Here is a 23,578-nt window from a genome sequence, read left to right on the forward strand (position 1 = left end):
TGTTATCGATACATCTCGTGCGATTCCTTGCTTACGTGCGTTGCGTTCTTTTACCGAGGCCCTCAGCACCGTGGCTCGCTTAAGCGTAGTTCCAAGGCGCGAAGGCCGGACCGGGGTGCCGCAGGCGCGGGGCACCGCTCGCCGCCTCGATGCGGTCACGCCGCCGGCGGCCGCGGCACCTCGTCTGTCTGTGGGGGAGCGGCGCCCCCCCCGCACCGCGCATCCCTCGCACAGGCGCGGCGCTCGCCCCCCGAGCAGGGCCGCGTACCAGCGCCCGCCCGCCGTCCGCGAGGGGGCGGGCGCGCGGCGGGCTGCGATTGGCTGCCGGGGCGGCGCGAGGCGCGGCGGGGCGGGGCGGGGCCGGCCCTGCGTGCTGCCTCTGCGTCCGCTCTCCCGCCGGGCGCCGCGGCGACAGTTACTTAGCGGCCGTCCGCGGGCGCGCGCTGCGGCTCTCCGCCTGCCGGGCTCACCCGCCACCGCGCTCCGCGACGCAGCCGGCTCCGGCCTCGCCATGAGCAAGGAGACGAAGAAGCCGTTTCGCCAGAGCGTGGCCGAGTGGCGGCAGTTCGTCTACAACCCCAACAGCGGCGAGTTCCTGGGGCGCACGGCCAAGAGCTGGGGTGAGCGCGGGGCGCGCGGCTGTGTGCGGGGCCCGGCGGCCGTTACGGCCGGTACGGCCGGTACCGCCATCGCGCGTCTAAACATAGCGCGGCCGCGTGGCGGCGGGGGGGCGGCCGGGAGAGGCAGGTGGGGCCGGGGGCGGCGGCGCGTCCCGAGCTGACTCACCCCCGCCTCCCGTCCCAGTACGCAAATGCGGCGAGCGAGTCCGCCGGCTCCTCCCCGCGTGAACCTCGGCGGGGCGCGGGAGCGTGGGGGGGCCGTGCGGGCCTAATGCCGCCCGCGGGCACCGCGGGGCTGCGATGAATGGGAGCGGGGCGCGAGCCGCAGGTCGGAGGCCGTCGAGCGGGAAAGTTTCCGCTCCGCGTTCTGCAGTGCTGGCGAAAGGACCGCCGTCCTGCGGCTCCGCGCCCAATTGGTCTCGGCTCGGGGCTGCCGCGCTCCCCGGTTTCCTTAAAAGCGGCTCCGGGCGGCCCGCTCAGGTAGCCGGCCCGGTTGCGGCCCGCTGTCACAACCTCGCTCCTTCCAGCACAAATATTTAGGCTTTCCCAGCGTGTTTTTTCGTATCAGCCGGCCGTACGAACGCTTAATATGGGGATGTTGCTTCAGCCTTCACGGGACGCATTTACCGAGTTGAGAAAACGCCGCGTCCCCTCCCAGAGCTCGGTTGTGGCAGGGCTGCCTCAGCGCTGTGCTTACAGAACCAACAAGGCTCGCAGCGTGGCATCAGCGCCGGGCCAGCGCGGCCGGGCCTTGACACCGCCTCGATGGATGCTGATGTCGAAATCCGAGGAGGAGCCTGGAGAAGGCCGCGCTCTGCGCCGCCGACGTCTGTCCGTCAGGAGAGGGCCCTGCTCCGACGTGAGCTGCCCTCCATTCAGATGGAAATAAGAGCTCGCGGGCTGCTCTGCCGCCTGCATAGTAAGGGAGAGGAAATTTCCACTCTGCTGGGCCCAGCCGTCCCCGTGCAGGCAGGTTTCCTCAAGCGCGTGGGCAGCGCGAATGGGCGTGCGGTGAGCAGGAGGCTGTGCCGTGACTGTGACGGGCACAAGGGCCGTGGGCATGTCACTGATAGCTGGAACTGGGAAAACAGGGATCCTGAAACAACCTTCTTGTTGGAACCTGAGGGATAAATCACTTACAGTGTTGCCAGTCCAAGGCCAATAGATAACACTTTGTAGCTAATAGAACTAGTGGGTAATTGAGCTGCTATTTTGTTTCGCAGCCAGCTGGCTTGATAAAAGATACTTTTCTACGTCCAGAAAGTGCACATAGGCTTACATAGCGGTTCAAATAAATGATATTTTATTAGCTTTCTTAAGGGGTTTAGATGATTGACGTGTGCCTTGTGGTGTAACGTTCACTTAGGTATATGTGAAGAGGTGACTGATTAACAACACTATTAAATGTCACTGTAATTTTTTGTCAATGTTTGTCCTGATGTTTTGCAAGTAATATCTCGTGCTTATTTAAATTACCTGTCTGTGTATATTAAGTAAAAATAATTTTGGCTCTGTTAAGATGTGATATATGTTCTGGGGAGTTCAGTACTTGATGTCTTGGTCCCCCTAGCATCCACAAAGTAGCATTTCTTTTGTTTTTAACTGCAGAACACTCGCTGAGTGCTTCTGCTAATGGAGAATACGCAGGGTTCAGTCTCACTTCTGCTTTTGCATCAGTGTGTGCTCTGAGAGCTTTCCCTCTGACTGCTGCTCCCCTGTGGCTGCTGGGCTCCCTGGGGGGAGGCGGGAGTGGCTCTGGCTGTTTTGCTGCCTGTCTGCTAGGCCGTGTTGTCTCCAGGGACAGCGTGGTAGGAATTCAGCTGGCTCCGATTCTTCCTGGCATATTTCTTTTGTCTCAAGACAGTTTCTTCTCAAAAATAAGTAAAGAAATTATTAAATAACTATATGCTGTATGTGTGTTTGTTGTCCTGGTCTAAGGCAGTCCTGGAGGCTGATCAAAATTGTGACCGCAAGTCAGTTAGCAGCTTTATGTGGCTAGAGGAAATATTGGAAATTAATGATGGATGACTTAAGTTTGTGAAGTTCTCAGCTGCAAGGCACACACAGTCCTTGAAAACATCAAGAGAAGGAGGATCGGTGCTGGGGTTCTGCACAGGGTGTAATGAACAGGGCAAAGAGAGGAGAACTTGGAGCACAGCCACAGGGTCTTTCCTGTAAGGAAAGAGAAGATTGGTATCTGCTCTACATGTAATGACAAGATGCTGTGCCTGCCTGAGGCTGCAGCAAGAATGCTGAGTGAGATCACTGCTAGACTCCAGCAGTACCGAAGCTGTGGTCAGGCCTGTGATGTCATGTCAGGCCTGGCGAAGCCTGAAGCTAGTCCTGTCAGGGTGTTCAAGGTAGCTATGATGTTGTCTTGGACAGTGTATAAATTCTGGCCTTCAGTGCAGATATGTGCTTGAAGTTAAGGCATAAAGCAAATAAAAGTAACAAAAAACAGGATTCAGATTTGCTTTGTTTGGTCATCACTGTGTTCTTGCTGGGATGCACAGCACTGAATGTGCTGTCAAAATGTGCATGGATGTGTTGGTATAAAGCAGGTGGGCCAGAAGGCCGCCTTAATGTTGGTGGGAATCACCAGTCACAGACTTACCTGCTGCAATATCTCTAGTAGGACCTGCTGAAGAACAATTCGAGAGACGAGGAGATCATGCAGCATGTAAAGTATACAGCCATAAAGACAACGTTTCATTTTGTTGGTGCAGGTAATGTCACACAGTTGCGTTAAGGTCTGTTGTGCATTTATATTAATGCGTGTAAATAGCTACCTGCATATGACATGTAGGCAGATCTGCCAGGCTGGTTTGTGCCATATTGACTAGATGTTTATCGCTTTGCCATGTGATGTTTGGAAAGCCTGTATTTGTCATGGAGATCATGGCCAGATTTTGGGTATCTTGACCTTTTACTGGAGTCAGATATTTTAATTTGCAGCGTGGATAAGTGTTTTGATTGTTGCAATGAACACCAGGTAATGCTGACACCAATGCGTTGGTTCAGAAAGAGCAGTTTTCCAGTACTTTCCAGTGCAGAATATGGATATGATCCCTGTGGCTTTCTGTGTTAGTATTAGTGCTCATCGGTGAGAGACTTGAAGGGTTTGGTGCACAGCTGTGCGTGGCAGTCCTACAAACCATGGAATGAGCTGAGTGGTGGCTGTGCTTGGGATAGCTGTGGAGAAGTGCCTTCCATTGTGAGTTGGGCAGTTCTCATTTCCTGACAAGAAGTCCAGCGTGATGTGAAGTTATTTTGGCTGAGCTTCTTGACAAGTAATGGCTTGTTCTTTGTGATTAGCTTAGGATAATTAATACTAATAGGCTCACAAAGTTCAGCTTGCTTAGTTTGGTGCCCTTGCAAGTTTTTTGTTTTTTTTTTTTCCCCCTCCCTCCCCATTTTTTTCTTTCTTTTTAATGAGGCAAAGAAGCATAGATGGGGTACTTTATTCTAATGGACAGTGTTCTGCAGTGTGCTTACAAGCTGTCTTAGATTAAAAGTCGTCTTTCTGTGTGCATACATGTTCTTTGCTGTACTGGGAGAGCTAGTGGTGTTCTCCAGACTGTGAAACAAGTAGGGTCTTCCTCGCCCTGCTGCTGCTGCACCTGGTGAGTGAGGCAGGAACAGCAGGGGCTGTTTCCTCGTAGAGTTCTACAGCTCTGTGAGATGAAGGATGTGGACCAGAATGGGTTTAAGTTGATTTTCGAGATCCTGGAAAAGATAACTGTCCAAAGATTTTGGTTTTTTTAATTAATTTTATGATATCCAAAGTGCATGGAGTATTCATCAGATCATTGCTCTGTTTTGGATTCAGTTATGCAATTGTAAAGCTTATAGATAAAGCAAATTGCCAGAGTCACAAATACAGGTGCAATTTCTGTAATGGTCTTTATTGATGAGGATTTGCACTGCTTGATTTATATGTCTTTTCAGCTTCTAAGTAGCCTTAAAAATAGTTTATAATAGACGTCTAGCTTCTTCAGTAGGGCACAAGACTATTCCTGTGTTGTTTCAGGTACTTTGCTATATAACTTCAAATCACTGTGTTGTATATTGTGTATCAGTAGTTTCCAGATGTTTCTTGAATAGCTGATTGCTTTTGTATTATTGCAGGTTGGTAAGCAACTTTCTCAGCATGTGAAATTGATCAGTATCAATTGATCAAAATCAATATCCTGTAATGTTCAGCTGGTTGCTGCAGAGAACTTTTGTTATAGTAACGACAATTTGGGAACCACCTAATTACTGTTGTGTATGTACACTGGATTCTTTCAGGAGTAATACAGACACTTGTATCTCCTGTTGTCGTGGCCTACTGGTGACAAAAGGCATGTGGTTTCTGGGGCAGGAGCTAGAGCTTAGGCTTCCTTCTGTCATCCCACAGCAGACAGGACTCATCACTGGGCACTGCCACTTTTGCTTTTGTGTTTTCCTTTTCTATGGAAGAAAACTGCACTTGAACCTCTCCTATAATCATGTGTTGGTGGTGGAATGTTGGGTAATGACTTTGATGTGTTATTTGTCTTCGATCAGGAAATGTCTCCAGGTAAACCTCAGTTTTAGAAGGTCATTTAACTGAAGTTATCAATGCACACGTTCAGAAGGTCTGAATGTGAATGAAACATGCTAATGTGTGTCCACCAAATGATGCAAGAATATAAAAACTTGTCTGAAAACTGTTATTGAAGGTTAATGAGCTTTGAAGTTAAGGATCTTTAAATTAGAGTTGTGCATCATGTCTCAGAGAAGGACAAGGTCCTCAGAAAATCTTGAGATAGGCTGAGTCCCCTTCATCTCTAATGTAATATTTTAGCTTTGACCCTATTACCTTGTCTTTTTAATAAACAGCTTGTATCCAGAGCCCACCTCTGTGTGTGCACAATGACAAACGGGGTGAAAAAAATAACGAGAAATAAAAAAAAAATTATTGATGACAGTAATTCTCTACCCATTTTCCTATAGTGTTCTCACTTAACAATTTGTTGCGGCTCAGCGATGGACAAACACAGGGTAGCAATAGGCAATCTGGAGGCTTTCCTCGGGTTTTGAGGCCCTCTCAAGGGACTGTCAGGTTGGAGTCAGCAATGCCTGTTTCCCAGGCACGTTGCTGGATCCCTCGGGTAGATCTGTACAGCAGGTGGACATGCTAGGCAGGCTTAGGGCAAGTCAGAACAGAAGGCATGGTGTGCTCTTGGCGTGCTCTCAGAGCCATGCGAACCTTCTCAAGGTTTTTCACCTTGAGAAGTCTGTTGTAGGAGGAAGTATGTGTGTGAATGAGCACCGTGCTGTGTGGAGTACTCTCATGTACTGAGCATGCTATTGAATCACCCATTACTCTCTATTCCTTCTCCCACTGGATCAGGAACAACAACTTCTTTTCGTTCAGATCTTTCATCTCCCCACCACCCCTTCCTTTCCAGCTGTAAAACTCTAATTCCCTTGAGCAAACGGAGCTGGAGTGGTCTGCTTAGTCTTTTTCATTAGCTTCCCATTAGGGCCCAGAGTGGTTGTTAATGCTTTTCTTAAAGATGCCAAAATGCCAGATCTTACCCTGTGAGAGCTAGAAAGTACGAAGAGAACTTTCCAGCACTGGGCAGTATGTCTGCATGCCAGGGACACAGTGCCTGGCAGCTACCAGTGGGAGCAACAAGGGTCTTGTGGAAAAGACTCCACCAAAAGATCAAGCGCTGTGTTGCTTATTTCCTATTTGTATTTTCAGAATAGATCAAGGAATTAGCTGAAGCAAAAATAATAATTCTACCTTTTCTTTACAGGTTTGATCTTATTATTCTATCTGGTATTTTATGGCTTCCTAGCAGCACTCTTCACGTTCACAATGTGGGTTATGCTTCAGACACTGAGCAATGACATTCCAAAATACCGTGACCGGATTTCTAGTCCAGGTAACAGTGTATTTATCTCTTCATAAACTCAGTTCTGGTTTAACAGCCAAGTCTTACTTGTGACTTTGTTTTAAGTAGGAACTGCCTATGAGAAACTGTGTTTATTATTCAGTTACTTGGAAGTTTCAAAGGAAAAACTCAGTGTGAGACACATTATGTATAGTACAAATTCAGTCAACAGCTCTTTGTGCATAGAGGGTAACTGTTGCTTATTTTCCTGTATTATTTCTTCAGTTGTATTTGTCAGATGTTTTGACTGCATTTTTCCCTTCTCATCTGGTCACTATTCTGTTGTGAAAGTGGGATCATCATCTGACCAATCTGACCATCATCCTTTAGAGCAACTGTAAACCAGTTGTGTTGGATCAGATGGAAGGCCACCTGTGATAAGTATTTGATACTTCACAGAAAGCAGGAAGGTTATATTATGGGGTAGTCTGCTCTAGAGTAAGGGCTACAGTGGGAAGAGTTCTGGCTACAGTTTTCAAAGTTTTGGTTTTATATTAGTTGGCTTTCAGCAGACATGGAATGTCTGTAGATTGCAGTGGTTGTTGACCTATTACGTAGGGATCCATTGATGAGGGAGGGTGGGGCTTTGCAGTGAAGTCAATTACATGTGATATGTAGGTGCCACTAGACACGGGGCCTTGCTACACTGGGCTGCTTCAAGGAGATAAACGTGAAAGTAAAGCGATTCTGCACAAATAAGAATGGATAATGAGAATATTGTGGGTGGTATTTTTTCTTTGTTTTTGTTGTTTTAGATTTGTTTAAATATATAATGTATTTGTGTGCTGGGGGAGAAAGGAGGGGTTGTGCTGTGAAAGATTTAAAACTTGTTTTTACCTAATGCCAAAGAGATTTGTGTCTTCCAGATACTGTTTCTTATGAATGTATATGTATATGATTTGGATATGTAATTTAAATGATGGGGCCATGTGAAAATTTGGTAATAGCTCTCAAATCCTATAATTTTGTTTAGGGACCAAGTTTATATAAAAATATCATCAACAAACTAAATTGCTGCGCAATGTTAATACTTTGGTGAAAGTTAGAGTATGTTTTTAAATGACTTTTTCATCTTTCTGAACTCCAAGCCCATAAAATCCAGCAACATCTTGCAACTGCATTAGAACTTGAAACAGTAATTGTGTGAGCGAGTAGCAACTGGGCCCGTGTGACAAATCTCTCTGGATTTTGAGCAGGATTTGCTTTGATGTGGTATTCAGGCCAGCTGTAACAGGTGTCTTCTTACCACGTGGGATTCTTAAGGATCCGTACAGCTCTTTCAAGCTAAGAATGGGAGGAATTCTTGAAAGAACAACAACAAAAATAAATGACCCATTTAAAAGAAGAAGCTTGCTTGGCCATTTATCCTTCTTCCCATCTCCTCTGTGATAGTCAGAGCATTGGTAGCAAGTAGAGCTGTGCCTAGCTAAGGACTCAGTTCTGACCTAATGACATTTTCTCTCTTGCAGTTTGGGTTATTAATCCTCTTTGTTTTGAAATGTCACAGAGGATCTTTGTTTAGAGAAGTATTTATCCCACAGTTAGTTTTTAACTTAGGAATTCCTAAAATATTTCTGAATTTCATTTTTTAATTAATGATAGCTTTCATATATGAATAATTAAATACAATGAAATTGCTTATCTCTGTTTTAATGTTTTGCTTTAACTGTGTCATTTTTCACTTGCAGTGAAACATGTCATGCTCCTGGCTGTAAAACTTTAATAAATTAAACACACAAAACCTGGATGGCGTAGGTTAAAGGTTTTTCTTGTGTTAAACATATTTGGAAATCTCACAGATTGATTGATTTTATAATTGGTATTTGGCTTGTAACATGCACTGGGATATAATAAAATCAATCAAATCCAGATGATTTTAAAACATTTAAAAAAACAATCTCTTGGAGTTGTTGATGACTGATCTGTTACTGTACTCAATATAATCTTATGTCAAAACTGCTAATTCTGTTCCTCCTTGAAGGCTCCATATCCTGCATCTCTCCTGGTCTGTGCTTCAGTCCTACAAATAGCTGTTTCTGCAGACATTCCATCGTAGTCTCTAGGCAGACTGTGACAAACCAGAATTGGAGCAGTCCTTTCCTCTTGGGATATTTTTGAAGCTCCCCTGAAGCAATGAGTCTGTTCAAATTACTGTTTCATTCATTGATGACTACTTTAGTTACTTTGTCATATTCACTTTGAAAAACAGCATCTAAGTCTTTCATTTACAGTATAAATGTATGTGTGTGTATGTATATATATGTATATATATTACTTGTGTGTATGTATATACATTACCAATAAATAAATATACACACACTCACGTACATGTAAGTAATATCCTCCCCCAAAACACCATGACTCTTCAGCCCTGTTGCTCATTACCTTGTGTTTTCTTGAATCCCAGCTCAGTATGGTGCTCTGAAGATTACTAATGGTGCGAAGTAATTGGCAGTAAAAAAAATTGATATTTTTAATTTATGTCCATCAAAAGCATTTAGTTGTGGCTTTCCTGGGAACAATTTAACTGCTGCTGATGTAAAATGAAGAATTTGATTATTATTATTATTTTTTGGAAAGCCTACTGAAAAATTAAAGAAATTGTTAAACTTGTGCATAATTTTAGAATCTGAACGGTGTTTGTCTGTGATAAATGTATAGTGTATGTCTTTTTATTTCCCAGTTTAAAGTATTTGTAATAACTTCTGCTATCAAGTGAGAAACCCAGTCACTTCTGTAGGTGAATCCTTCATAGACCAGGGTTGCTTAATTGCTCCTGCTGAATGCTTTCCAAGAGCTTACTCACTGATTAACTGTGGTGCATTAAGAATCCTTCATTAAGACAAATTCTCCAGCTTTCTCTTTCTACTGCAGTGTTGTATTCTTAAATCTTTATTTTGTATAAAGAAGGCCTGATTTGATTTTTATTTTTTAACATCGGGTGATAAGGTTTTTGCCTTAAGCTTTTATTCACTTGGGAATCTGGTTTTAATTAGTTTTGTCAGATGATAGGAAACTACATGGCATCCTAAGGAGATGCAATTAGTCACTGCTGCAATTGTACTGCTTCTGTTGTGCCAAATTTGACATTGATCTAACCATTTTGGTATTCTAACCTAAAAGAAATCTAATGTGGATAGAAAACAAACAAACAAAATACACAATACTATTTTGGGTAGAATTGCAGTCTTAGATCTCAGCTGTAACTGAAGAGATGATTACCCCTGTACCTTATTTTTACCCATATCCTGGGAAGGACAGTTCGGCTCTTATCAAGAGGCCAAACTCCATATCACTGTCTGCTTCTTTCACCCTTCAGTGCAAAGCCTGATTCGAGCATGCTGCAGCCATTCTCTTGCTAGCCTTGGCCCTGCTCTGCAGATGGTTCCTGTTCCAGCTCTGGCACCAGGAGCCAGCCAAGGGCAGCAGATGGAAGGTGGCAGCGCTGCTGTAACGCGGCTGGGAGCAGCCCTGACTGCTGCAGGGCCAGTGCAGGAGGCTGTCAGACAGTTCACCATGGTTAGCACGCCCGTGCCCATGTGCAGTGACACGTGTGCAGTGGCTTAGCACGTTCTCTGGTATTATCTGTGAAAGACTACATCTGATGGAGAAGGAATAAAGGAAAGACTAACTGGGTGTGTTTTGTTTGGGAAAAAATGTAAGCCGTCTTTATGCATTATAAAGTTGTTTTTTTAAAAAAACAAGAAGCTTTGTTTCTTGTGGGTGTCTATGAGATTAATATGGTTTTGCTCCATTTTACATTGCCCTGGAAGTAATGCCTCCTATTTATTATTTCCATGGAAACTGCGACAGATACAAAGAGCACGATAACACTCACTATTTGATAGAACAAATTCTCAGCTACAAAGCACTATTTTTCAATGTAGCCAACACCAGTAGCTGTGTATTTTTGCCAGTGATGACCAACAACCTGTATGTTGTGCTCATAAATATTTGTACCAGTGGAGATGGTCTACTGCTGAAACACACCACGCACTGCCTCACTGTGCTCACATCCGCTGTTGGGTCTCCGTGAATGTGCAGCAAATGTCAGCGAATGTCAGTGGGTGCAATTTCTTCCACATGGAGAAATTCATACACACTTCCATGCCATTCTGTTGGGCTGCCCCTCTGCTGCCATCAGTTATGTGACAACAAAATGTAATGGAATATTGGTGGGAAGGTTCAGCTTCTGCTGCTGTACTGCCAACGCCCACTTCTGACATCATGGGACAACATAACAAAATAGGAGACATTACTTACGGAGCAGCCCTCAAATCTTGTCTAAAGCATTGAAGCTTATTTTTAACTGGATGGTTTCTGAGTGTGGCTTTGGCTGTTTTTTATTTTTTTTTTCTAATTAGTCTAACTTGAAGGATATTGAAAATGTGAAGTGAATCGATAAAATTAAATGGAAGTGATTGAAGTTTCTGATTTTGCTATTTCTAATCAGTTGGGTTTAGTTTGTGAATTGTAGTCATGTTGGATTGAATTCAAGTCTTAATTCACATAGAGTAGTGTTGATTTTTAGTACCTGATTTGAAACAAACTGCTTTCCAGTTATGTGGAATACAGGGGTGACATCAGTGTTTCTTTTCATGTGGGTATTTTTCAGCTTATGGATGTGAAATTTGAGAAGATTAGAGTGATATGGGGATGAGAAGTTGTTTAGTTCTTTACTTGTTCTTTTTCTTTTTAAGGGCTTATGATTTCACCAAAGCCAGACACTGCATTGGAATTTTACTTTAACAAGAGTGACGCCCAGTCATATGCAGAATATGTTACTACACTTAGAAAATTTCTTGAAAGTAAGTTACTGATAACCAAGCAGTTTAGGAATCTTAATGTTTGGTACATTAATTTAATTTTTCACTTGCAGTTAGTAATTACTAATGAAAACTAATGAAAGTTCAGGCTTACTCTAGATAAATATATTTTTAAGGTATGTAATTTACAGAAAAATGTAAAGGTAATAAAAAATATTTGACAGGGAAACTGCGCCCCTCAAAAGTTTAAGTTAGAACTGAGGAGGTTCTGTAGAATCACACCTTTTGCATGAGATGCTTCCTCAGATACACAAGCTATGCCTGAGCCTATCTGGGTTGGTAGTGGTGGTGCTATCTGAAAGTCTTGAGTAGGTGTTTCTTTCAGAGCCCTAGGGAGGGGGTTCCTAGGAAGAATGCTCTATTTGATGCTGAGTTGGGGACTTTCAGGCTGAGAATGAACATTTATTACCCTGCTTCTGTTTTATCTTATGCTTAGCTATCTTCAGGAAAAAAAATAAAATGTGTTAAGGGCTGAATAGATGAGCACTTGTGATAATATGATCCACGTGTTTGTGAAACTCGAGCAAGAATCACTTGTGATTGTAGAATCATAGAATGATTTGGGTTGGAAAGGACACTTAAGATCATGTATTTCCAACTCCCTGCTATAGACAGGGATACCTCCCACTAGTTCAGGTTGCTCAAAGCCCCATCTATCCATTGTGGCCTTCAATGCTTCCAGGGAGGGAGCATCCACAGCCTCACTGGGCAACTGTTCCCATGTCTAACCACTCTCACAGTAAGGAATTTCTTCCTAATGTCTAGTCTAAATCTACCCTCTTCCAGTTTAAAGCTGTTTCCCCTTGTCCTATTGCTACCTGCCTTATAAAAAGGCCCTCCCTAGTTTTTCTTCAGGCCCCCTTCAGTTATTGGAAGGCTGCTATAAGGTCCCCTCAGAGCCTTCTCTTCTACAGGCTGAATAGCTCCAGCTCTCTCTCTGTCCTTGTAGGGGAGGTGCTCCAGCCCTCTGATCATCTTTGTGGCCCTCCTCTGGACCTGCTCCAACAGCTCCATGTCCTTCTTGTGTTCTGGGTCCCAGAACTGGACATTACTATAACATCAGTTATACTACCTGATGGCAATGTAGAGACAGTTTAATATTAGCTATTAAAATACCTGAAGCTTTCCTGTGTGTTTAATTAGAAAAGAGTTAACATTCCTATTAAAATACCAATGGAAAAATTGCTAGTTTCCAGGTGAAAACTTATTTATATTTTAATACATATTTTAGAATTATGTACAGAAATTAGTAATTATTGATATGATCCTAAAAATAGGACATTATTTCTTTTGAAATACTTTGTATTCTTTCATTTGACCAGAATGCCGCTTTTTTATAAGCTTTGAGAAGGCAAGCCTTTAAGATGAAAATAGGAGACACAGCACTTTGAAATAACTCTTTAAGAAAACTCCTAGAAAAGTAATAACTGTAAATCAGCTGTTTATATATAATTACTGTAATTTTTGTCTACTTTTGTGCTTTATACAATTGGTTTAAAAACTATTTTTATGTTTTGTAGCATATGATGATTCGAAGCAATCCCAAAATATAAACTGTACACCTGGAAAGGTTTTTGATCAGAATGATGTTGCTGTTAAAAAAGCGTGTCGATTTAACCTCTCTGAGCTTGGGCAGTGCTCTGGGAAGGAAGACAAGACCTTTGGCTATTCTAAAGGAACTCCCTGCGTGCTTGTGAAAATGAATAGAGTAAGTGACTACTTCTTTTAAATTTCATTTTCAGTGCAAGGTATGAAATATCACTGTTGAAAAGGACTGAAATACAAATTCAATTTACTTCTAATTGTGTTTTACTTCATTCCTGTGTTCTAGAAATGCAATTAGAATGTCATGGATTCCATAACTCCTAACTTTGCAGTGTGATGAAAATTGGACTGAATAACTATTTGACTTTTCAGTGATGTTATGTTTCTTGAACAGTTAATTGTTTTGAGCCATTAATTTTATGTGCTTAATGTAAAATAAGAAAGTAGCTCTGGGTATGGCTGCTATTTGAGCTCTAACTTAACAATACTTTACATCTTTATTCTAAGCTAAAATTGTCCTTCCTAAATGTAATACTAGGCAGATGTGCTCCCTGTATCAACTGTCTTATTAAATGGGAGAAAGTTTGAATTTGATATGTATAGCTGGTGAGAGAAAGAAGATCTGTGAATACTTTAACTTTCTCTTTCAGATAATTGGATTAAAGCCCGAAGGGGAACCATATATACAGTGTACATCTAAGGTCAGTTCTGAATGTAGGAGATAAATATGAAGTTAATTTTCCTTGCGATTGAGATGAAAAGTCAATGTAAATACTGCTGGGACATTTATTTCACTGTCTTCTGTTGAACTTTCTTCTCTTTTTCTTGTTTTCATCTTACTGTTTGTCTAGTTTAATTTTATTGTCTTTAATTTCTTCAGAATAGTTATTAAAAATACTGTCTTTTTTGTTCTTCTGTTTTAAGATGTATTTGAGCTACCTGATTTCCTACAGAGTTGAGGAAATGCATAGGTGTAACTTGTCATATTTATTTTTATTTATTTAGTGTGAGTTGTGTTTTGTTTTCCCATTTCATAACCTATATTTTTATTTTTTTCTCCATGCTGCAAGTGCACCTTAGACAATTTTATAAATGATGGGTAAGACAAAGTGTGGAAACTAACACTGTTACCGTTCAAGTAAAAGTTGTCTTTAAATGAAATATAAGCAACTTACAATAACAGCTAATCTATAAATATTTGTTGTGTACAAAATGCTTACCAGAATTTTTTAAGGCAATTATAATAATTACTTTTGACTTGTGCGTATTTCTCCTAGACTGCTTGGGGAGCAGTGAAAGCCTTGGTAAGTTGGTAGCTTCAGCAAGGGACAGAGTCATGGCTCTTTACATAGGCTGGGGGATTTCAGCAATTGATGGGACAAATACCACAGGTTTTCCTGCCTCCACTAGAGGAATCTGTTGTGGGCATAGGTTTTAATACTTCACTTCTGTCAAGCCTGAGGAAGTTTTGATCTTTCCATGACAGTCTGTTGCAAACAAAGTTGTGTCATTCTTAGAAAATATTCGGTTGGAGGAATTTCTCTACAATAATGCAGTTGGGTTCTTCCAATGTTTACTGTTTATCTTTCTTCTTTCTTCTTTCCCTTCTCCAATTTATCATTTCTTGTATAATATCATATCCCAAATCAGACACAAGTTCTCCTCTAGCTGAGGCAGTTAATGACAAAATTTTTCCCTCTCATCACATCAGAAGTCGTTAAGGTCTCCTGAGGTGAATTTGCCATTTCTAGTACTATCACATTGAGTCCTTGTCTTGTTTTGCTACTTTGATCTTTCTTTTTAATTTTTCTGTTGCTTGCCCCTTCTGCCATCCCATTTGTTGTCATCATTATAATGGGATCAAGCTTCAACTTCTTACAGCTTGCTGTCATCAGTGAAGGAACTTTCTCTTATATCTGCCAAGTTCTTATTGCAACACTGAGCACAGTCATCTTCATCTCCACCTGAAATGTCTAGTGATATGCTAAGAACACTGCACATCTATAAGCTATATGTAAAACACTGAGGATTCTATTTCATATTAATGGTAATACTTCAGCTTTCTTATGGATGTTCTATGAGATGATGTTAAAAGCTATAATAAGCATATGTTATGATGAATGTATAGTGAGGTGCATCTGCCACTGTATTTGAGTCTTCCCTAAATACTGGCTCATAGCAGGAATGATGTGTAGAGGTCAGTTGTCCTTGTCTGTTGTTTCTCTTATTCAGGGTGTTTACTGAGTCTTTAAATAGCTGATGTGTTCTGTTGCAGTGTTTTTTTTGTTTGGTTGGTTTTTGTTTTTCTGTTGCTGTCAGCAAATGTGGATAAAAAAAATTGGGATGTACAACAGAAATTAAGCCAAATAAGCCTCTTACTGGATATTAGCTTCATAGGAGCATATTTGTGCAGTTCATAGCACAAATGCAACTTGCTGGTAATTATAAGTTTTACATCAGAAATCTTTAAGATCTGAGCAACAAGAATGGATTTTGCTTAGAAGATGATTTTATTGAGCAGAGCAGAAATCCTGGTGTCATGTTCTCTTCATTGTAGGGAAGACCTTCTTTAACTATTATTTTTAACCTGTGGATCTGCTGTTGATCAATTAAAAAAATATATATTATTGTCTATAGTTTGAATTTTATACATATTAGGGAGAAATCTGGAGAACTGACTGCCTTATTTTACACAATCTGACTTTTAAATAATATAATAAAAGTAATCCTTGGTTGTAAGGCCAAGTCTTTTACATACAAAAGAGAGTTAATAGCTTCTGCCCACAGATTCCGCCAGCCTTTGCCACATGAAACATCATTAAATTTTTCGCATGGAAATTAATATTAAAAATTCATGTTCTTCCAAGTTTTCTTCTATGAAGTGACTCTCATTTCTTCTTCCTGTGTTTTCCCCTTGGGATTTTTCTGAATAGAAGAAAATAGGTAGATTTATGATATCAGAATCAGCATGCTTCATTGGTGGGGTTGTTCCCCACACCTCCAAACTGTCATCACTGTGATTTGTGTAGCTGAGGGAAGTTAATGTTTGCAGTGTAAGGCACTAATTCCAGCTGGTTCTTGCTCCTGCATCCAGAAGGAACTGATTTGTTGTAGACCTAAGTGTCTCCATACAGATAAACAAGCTAAAAAAGGGTTGTTCTTTCAAGAAGTTTGAAGGTCAGTGTTTTAGGTCTTTAGTCTGGGGCTGGAGGTGTGCAATTTCAAGTGTGCTGGAACACCTTGCAACAACATTCTTTCATGTTGGAACTATGTACACTGAACAAAAATCTGTAGATTTGCACTTTTTTTTAAATGTCAGACAAGACAAATACAATTATTTCTTAATTACTTGCATTTCTGCTGTTTAGAGATCACCATCACTTTGTATTAGGCATCTTTTTCTAATTTTCAAGAATGAAGAATGTTATGTGAGTGAGATTACCTTCCTTGCAATCGTCATCATAGCATCTGATTTACCCTTTCTTGTGTGAAAGAATTCTGTTATTTTAAAGGCTCTATTAATGGATATTGCTCTTATTTCAGTACATTTTGCTTTAAACTGCACAGTAAGTCTAAATGGATGTACAATATCCTTTCTTCTTCTCATGGTAACAAATAAGTCTTTCACAAGTTCTATCTTGGGTCTCTGTGCATCATTTTAGTGTCTGTGAAATTACTCTAAGACAAAGTCCTGATAAAACCTTTCTGAGTGAGATAGAAGCCTACCTTTATCTGTCCAACTAAGTGGTCTGATTTTGAGATTTGTTGGCTGACTGCCTGTAAATCTTTGTGTCCAGGATAAGCAAAAAAAGTGATGCTCATGGATTGGCTCTTGAAACTTTTTGGCAGATGCAGCTAGCTTAGCTTTCTGTTACTGTATAAAAATATATCTAAAGATTAGTTATCCTAATTATTAGATTTTATTATTAATATTTAAAAAAATGCAACGCGCAGCATTTGCATGAGAAAGGCAGCTGCATGTTCAAGAACCTCTCTGCTATTTTCTTGATAGATGACTGCCTATGTGTTCATGAGTGCCTGCTCGCAATTGTGTTCAGCTGCTTGAGAAAGCTCTGCTCCTGTTTATCTTATGTTATTCTGTATTCTGGTTTTGTAACTATGATTTCAAAAATGTATTTCAATAATGAGTATTTTCAGCTGCATGAGCTGTAACTAAAATAGAGATTGATGGTGATATGCAACAGAACTCTACTTAGCAATTAGATTTGCTAACTCAAGGTCCAAAGTATCTAATAAATGTATACTGAGGATTTGCAATAATTTAAATTTCAAAGGAATAATAATCTGACTACATCCTAAACTAATATGGTATTTTCTTTGTAGTAGAAGGAGATATTCTTGGGCTGTGGATTATTATCTGTTGTTTCTTGATCCTTATTTATGTTCTTCTTCACTGAAGTCTATTACTGCAGTTGTATTCTGAACTTTGTAGAGTAGCTTTTAAAAATTGCAGCTACTGGCAATGGTAATAGCAGAAAAAACAAAAGTTACTAAAGCGCCTCAAAGTTGTGAATTACACTGAACAAGCAATGATATTCTGTAGATTTATTTTCCATTTTGAGGGTGTTTTGTGGCATTGTTCTCTATTACGGCCATATAATGAGCTGTTACAGAAAGTTACTTTAGATTTGGGCATTTGCTAGCCACTTGAACTTGCAGTAATTTGCTATCCTTCCCAGATACACTGCCCCAAAGTAAATTATATCCATGGAGATGCATTTGTCATTACTCTGATAGCGTGTGTCTGGGACAACACGGTCATACATGTAAGATCTACAAAATGTTGTGTATCTTACAGATTGGGTTACTCCTTAGAAGTCATGCAGCAGCTCTGGCGGTAGTGTCTTGCTACTAGATTTGGAGCTGTAGGGAAAATTCTAGTGATAGTGGCTACATATGTGTAGTGTTCCCTCTGGTGCAAACTCTAGAAACAAGATAGTTTTAAAGTTTAGTTTCCTTTTAAGTAGCTTTTATTTCAAGGCTAGCTGAACAATCTATGAATCAGGTGCCATTGTGGAAGGTTGGGACTGTATTGTTTCAAATCTGAAATTTGAATTTCTTTATACAGTCAAGTTTTCATCCTGTCTTATATACGGGTATGCTGTTGCTTCACCAAAACATACAGGCCTGCTTGTGGGTACATGGGATTCTAGCTTGTATATGTGATTTCTTTTTGTTATATTCATTGCAATTTGACTTCCTTTGACTGGTAAGGGGAACTGTAATTCAGAGTGCCTCGATGTGATTACTAATTTAAATATTGCTAGTAGTAAGCTTCTCTGTAGCAGATGTGTGCAGCATGTAGCTGCTTGCCAAAACTTCATCTATTTTGGAAGTTAATCTATTACTTTTTGGAGTGTTTTTTTTTGCTGTTTTTCTTTTCCTTTAGGGGAATCTTGGATTGTAATTCTAATTTTTGTATTAGTGTTTATTCAAGCAGATAGTAACTTTTAATTTTGTTGTTATCTCCAATCATAGGAACCAGGCGCAGTTGAGATAAATTATTTTCCTTCAGGAGGCTTGATTGACTTGATGTACTTTCCATACTATGGAAAAACCTTGCATGTAAGTATGTTTTAATGATGGTCATCTTACTAAATATTCTGACAGTGAAGTCTGAAAATGTTAGTGAGGTGTACTCATAAAGAATAGCGCTTAATGAGATTAGAGAGATCCTTTAACAGATGTAAGGAAATAAAGCAGGCACTGTCCTGATGAATAAAAGGCTGTATAGTAGCACTATTAAGGACATCCACTGTTTCTTGGTCACTAATGTGTTCTGGAGGAAAAGGCAAAAAACCTTAACTGGTTCTTTTGATTACCATGTGGTTTCTGAAATTCTGCCCATAGGGTTTGTGTACAGGATATCAAATTTATAGTTCAGCATGGTATTGTTGCTTATACATCTGTATGGCTCTGCAGTCATGTTTTCTGTTCACTCTGCTTAATAAAGAAGCACATCAAGGTAGTGGATTATATTCTGTTTTACTATTATTTTTAATTTTTTCTTTGCTTGCTCTCTTATCCACATTTTATTCTGACTTAAATTTTATCATTTTGATCAACTTACGTTTTCAAAACAAAACAACTATTTTATTGACATAGAGTTAAGACTCTAGTTTCTCTTCAAACTTAAATTTAGCTAGTATTTTCTTTTCTTGAAACAGCTTGAGATAACTCTCCTAATTTGAATATTTTTAGGCCTGTAGCATGCTACAGTAGTTGTTTATTTCCCTGCAGTGATTTTGGTACTAAATTATTCATTTGTCAGCTGTTTTTTCCAGTGTACTATACACTTGCAGCAAGTTCATGTAACTTTTTTTTTTAATCTTTACTTAACTTGTCCTAATGAGGAGACAGTTTTTCTTCAACATATGCCTTCAGCTTATTTGTGTGTAATTCTAGGTCTTCACTTTTACAGCCAGAGTTCTTGAATTGATAAAGCATACATTTTCTTAGATAAACAAGATTTGGAAAAGGCTGTCAACTTCTGCTTCCGATAGGCAGACTCAGTATGTACTTTAACCCATCCTGGAATTAAAGAATAGTGAAAGAGCATTGGTTCTCTAAGAAATGCGGATTACAGCATTGGTAGATATTGATACATCAGGAAATAGTTTCTGCCAAAGATGGGATGAAGATCTTTCCTGATAAAATGCTTGTCTTAATTGCTATACTGATGGAGAGGTAAGATTATGAAAAGAAAGCAGTTAAATCAGGCAAAACTCTTTTATTCTGAGAACTGATATTCTCTTTTGGAGTATGGTTCAATGTCATTTCATGTTCATTCTGTCACGTGGGAGGAGATAAGACTTGCTTGAGGGTTTGTTGCTTACGTAAGACACAGTTCTCATAACATTATGTTGTAGAAAAGAAAGCAGCAAGAATAGTTTTGAGGTTGAGTATTTAAACAGGTCTCAAGAGTCTGGATCGAATTCTTGGCTATATGTCAAAAATTATACAGCATATCTGTGTGGAATTTTTGAATTACTTTATTCTGTAAAAGAGTTAAGAGTGTATGACTATTGTTGTGCTGGGGTAGGAGCTGTAAAAGTACTAGCATCTCCAGAATGCTTATTTCCTTTCTGCTGCTCTGCATGATAAACACAACTGCCTGACCAAGAGAATGGATCTTTTTTCAGATAACATGTAGTGTTCAATGAGGATACTGATTCTCACTCCTCTCCCCAAGCATTTTATATTGAGTGCTGCCATTAACTCAAATTAAGTGGAACGTATTGATTAAAAAGTAATATGAAGAATGTGTACATGACTGTCTATCTAACTGGGAAAAAATAGTCTTATCTCAGTCAGATTGGGCTTTGAAAGGTTTGGCTCGTAATTATCTTTTTTTCCTACATGTTCTGATAGACTAACTGTTAATTGTTCATGCTAATCGTTGTATTCAGATCACTTACTCCAGTATCTCAAATATTTTCCCCATCTTTCTGTTTACTAGGCTCACTATTTGCAGCCTCTAGTGGCTGTTCAACTAGCGATTAACTCCAACAGTACCAATGAAGAAATAGCAATTGAGTGTAAGATCCTGGGCTCACCTAATTTAAAAAATGAAGATGATCGTGACAAGTTTCTGGGACGAATTGCCTTCAAAGTTGAGATGACTGAATAGCAGGAGAAAAAAGTTCTCCACAAAGTAAACGTTGTGTTGTCTGTTTTGTATCAGCTGGACATGCCATTCTAGGATATGAAACCACCTTGGAGAATGTTAAGGTGGCTTATGGCATTCAGGGTAGCATAATAATATGCTTCCAAATCATATGTTTGAAATCCCTTAAAATAAATGCCTATCATGCTTTTGCCTGCCCCATTGGAACAGTGTACAGACCATAGTTATGTCATAGGGACCTGTAAATAGCTGTTTTCAAACACTTAATAATGGTGACCTTTGTCCTGTTCTAAAATGTGGTTTTATCCCCCAAGTGAGTGTCTCAAGCTTAATGTGCTGTGCTATGTAAATATTGTATTGATTTAACACTGGTTTAACTGTCATATCTCAATGCTGACACAGTTATAGGGATAATTAATAAATGGTACCTGATTGACATAGTGATTCTTTTGAAAGAGTAAACACCTCCACATAAGTTGTGTGTATGGGAGTGGGTGGGTGGATGGATGCCTGTGTGGAGATGCCTTAAATTGTAGATTGGTTGGTGTGGGAAAAGTAAAATGGATTTTAAGAATTGGTATGGATTTCAGAAAGTAAGTGCTCACCTAGTACTTTCTTGTGCTTGTCACTGTGCAAGTATTGTGTACTTGTAATACTTGGTAGAGAGTTTGGTATTCTAGCTGAGGAATTAAATCTTCCTTTGTGTTGTTAATTGCTTGCAATATGTGGAGCACAAATAAAATCTATACCGTATTTCAAAACTTTTTAGTTCAGAAATATCAATATAAAACAATTAAAATCTGTTTAGAATCCTGGTAACAGTTGTACAACAGGGCTGCTTGAAAGAAACAGCCTCACTATTGTGGAAATAGACTTTCGTATTTCCAATTAAACAAAAGGAATAAATTCTGAAGAACCTCTGTTGGGAGGTTGTCTTGATTAAACATTCCTGTTTAATTTATATACGATTTCACTGCATCATTTTAACATACTTCATGTTTTCTTCTGCTCTTTAATCTTGGATTTTCTGTGTATTTCCTCATCCGCCTTTAAAAAAAAAAAAGATGTCACAGCTGTTGTATACAAATTGTCTGTTCTCTGGGAGTATGGATTACTGGCCATTTCACATACAGTTCTTTTAGTAGTCCACTTGCTAAGATGGCTACAAATAGTCTGGCTTATTTGTGACTGCTGCTCACATCAGGCCAAGCTGACCCACTGTACTGGGTTGTAACTCGTGCAGTTTTGCTGACATGGGATTTACAAAGCTCTTCCCCACGTTTTTGTTTGGTTTATTTTTTGAGCATATGATCCACATTCTCATATATTAGAAATTACAGCAAAAGTATTTGTATACATACCTCTATGTTCTGTTAGTGATACTGTGGCCTAAATTTGTTACCTAACACACTTTTATGCCTAATTCTTATATTGTTTTTATTAAAAAAAAAAAAAAAAAGAGAATGATTACTAAAATTAAAGATCCGGTCTTCATAACTTGCTTTCCAAATGTTTGGCCAGTGTAAACCACATTAGTGCAAACTTTTAACAATTGTGCAAGCTTACACTGGTGCAAGTTTGGAGGAAGCTACTCTCAGTGGGACTTTTAATGATATGTTGAACCTCATTACAAATAGACTTATAGTGACTAATGTCATGTAGCATGCTTTTTTGTTGTCTGCAAAAGAAAAATTGCTCTTCACAATATGCCATGGGTACTTCTGTAATGATAGCATGCATTAATATTGAATAAGAATGTTCTTTTAAAATATTCCATTACTAATGTTTTAAATCATGTTTTAGAGATGGGATACCTGGATTCTTGAAGATATCGCTAATTGGTTCTCTGTACATTAATGCTGCCTGGAAGTATTTCAATACTGCCTAACAGAACTTAGTGTTGAGGTTGCATTTGAAAATGAAAATTACTAGCATCATGTATAAAAACAACAACAACAATAATAATAAAATCACATTTGTGTTCACTTAGGAATGGTAAGAATTTCTAGAGAAATGCTCAGTTTTCAAATGACTTGATACTTGCAACAGTTTCTCTTTCTACTTCTTTATATAGACAAAGCATGAAATGGCAATTCTTCACCAGCACTTTTCAGACAGGTAGAATTCAATAAACTCCTGTTCTCCCCAGATCTTGTAGAAGTGTATTTTTTACTTATTCACGTAGGCATCATCAGTTGTGGGTGGGATGGGACTTTGAAAAGGTTCAGTTACCAAAAATACCGTATAAAATATGTGTAGGTAATGAGTCAAATGTTAAACTACTTAAGTAATTGAACTTTTTTTTTTTTCATTCTTCATAATTTGAATAAGTAAATAGTCTAGTTTATAAATAGATATACTGATTGTTAGGGGACTATAGAATTACTTGTTTTCTTCATGTGCATCTTTAAGTAAACTCTATGTGGACTTAAAGATTTAAATTTACTAACTTTTTAGTTAGAAACTTGAGATGATTAACTTGTATACTAATAAATACTTATTTTCTTATTAGGTAACTTTAGTGCCTTCAAGCCTGGAGTAAGGACTTCTAAACATGAAACTGCCAGTCGTTGCAGGTGCTGTTTCAAACTACCCTGAAAGTCTACCAATATCCAGTTCAGTTGATCTACACTTTTCTTTTTGCCATGCCACAGTCCCACTCCCCAGCCAACCTTGCACATGAATACACAGCGATAAAGGGAGGACGATGAGGAGGCAGTATTAGCTGAAGGTTTTATTTACACTGATTGTGCAGTAGATAAGGTGCACAAATGCTCCCTCTCTCTCACAGATGTTGGGCTGTAAACCAAAAATGCAACTTTTAGAAGTTGCTTGACTATAAATATTAACGTTGCTGTAGGCACAGATTGTATCATGGAGGCTTGATTTTACAGCAGTCTTAGTTGCCCTTCAGGTAAATTACATACAGCAGCTGTCGTCTTGTTAGAAGTAGCATTTAGCATACAAGATACAGACCAAGTACCTATGTGGAATCCTTCCTACATTTTTTCT

The 23,578-nt window shown here is 39.7% G+C and overlaps 1 protein-coding gene across 1 annotated transcript; it reads left to right on the top strand.

Annotated features, from left to right (window-relative positions):
• Positions 1 to 327: 327 nt before the first annotated feature.
• On the top strand, positions 328 to 22,714 carry ATP1B3 (ATPase Na+/K+ transporting subunit beta 3). The gene is made up of 7 exons (XM_085233297.1): positions 328 to 620; positions 6,410 to 6,538; positions 11,248 to 11,355; positions 12,894 to 13,081; positions 13,569 to 13,619; positions 18,418 to 18,504; positions 20,399 to 22,714. The coding sequence occupies exons 1-7, from the start codon at positions 512 to 514 to the stop codon at positions 20,567 to 20,569; spliced, it is 843 nt and encodes a 280-aa protein (XP_085089423.1). The 5' UTR covers positions 328 to 511; the 3' UTR covers positions 20,570 to 22,714.
• Positions 22,715 to 23,578: the final 864 nt, after the last annotated feature.

This window comes from Meleagris gallopavo, chromosome 11 (assembly GCF_905368555.1).
Source record: "Meleagris gallopavo chromosome 11, MGAL_WU_HG_1.1, whole genome shotgun sequence".
Classification (NCBI taxonomy): domain Eukaryota; kingdom Metazoa; phylum Chordata; class Aves; order Galliformes; family Phasianidae; genus Meleagris; species Meleagris gallopavo.

What these genes read in the sequence shown, in the direction of transcription:
- ATP1B3 (XM_085233297.1), top strand. Translation starts at nt 512, where the DNA reads ATGAGCAAGGAGACGAAGAAGCCGTTTCGCCAGAGCGTGGCCGAGTGG. An exon ending in TGCTTGTGAAAATGAATAGA is followed by an intron (nt 13,082 to 13,568) that starts GTAAGTGACTAC and finishes TTTCTCTTTCAG; the next exon opens with ATAATTGGATTAAAGCCCGA. An exon ending in ACTATGGAAAAACCTTGCAT is followed by an intron (nt 18,505 to 20,398) that starts GTAAGTATGTTT and finishes TCTGTTTACTAG; the next exon opens with GCTCACTATTTGCAGCCTCT.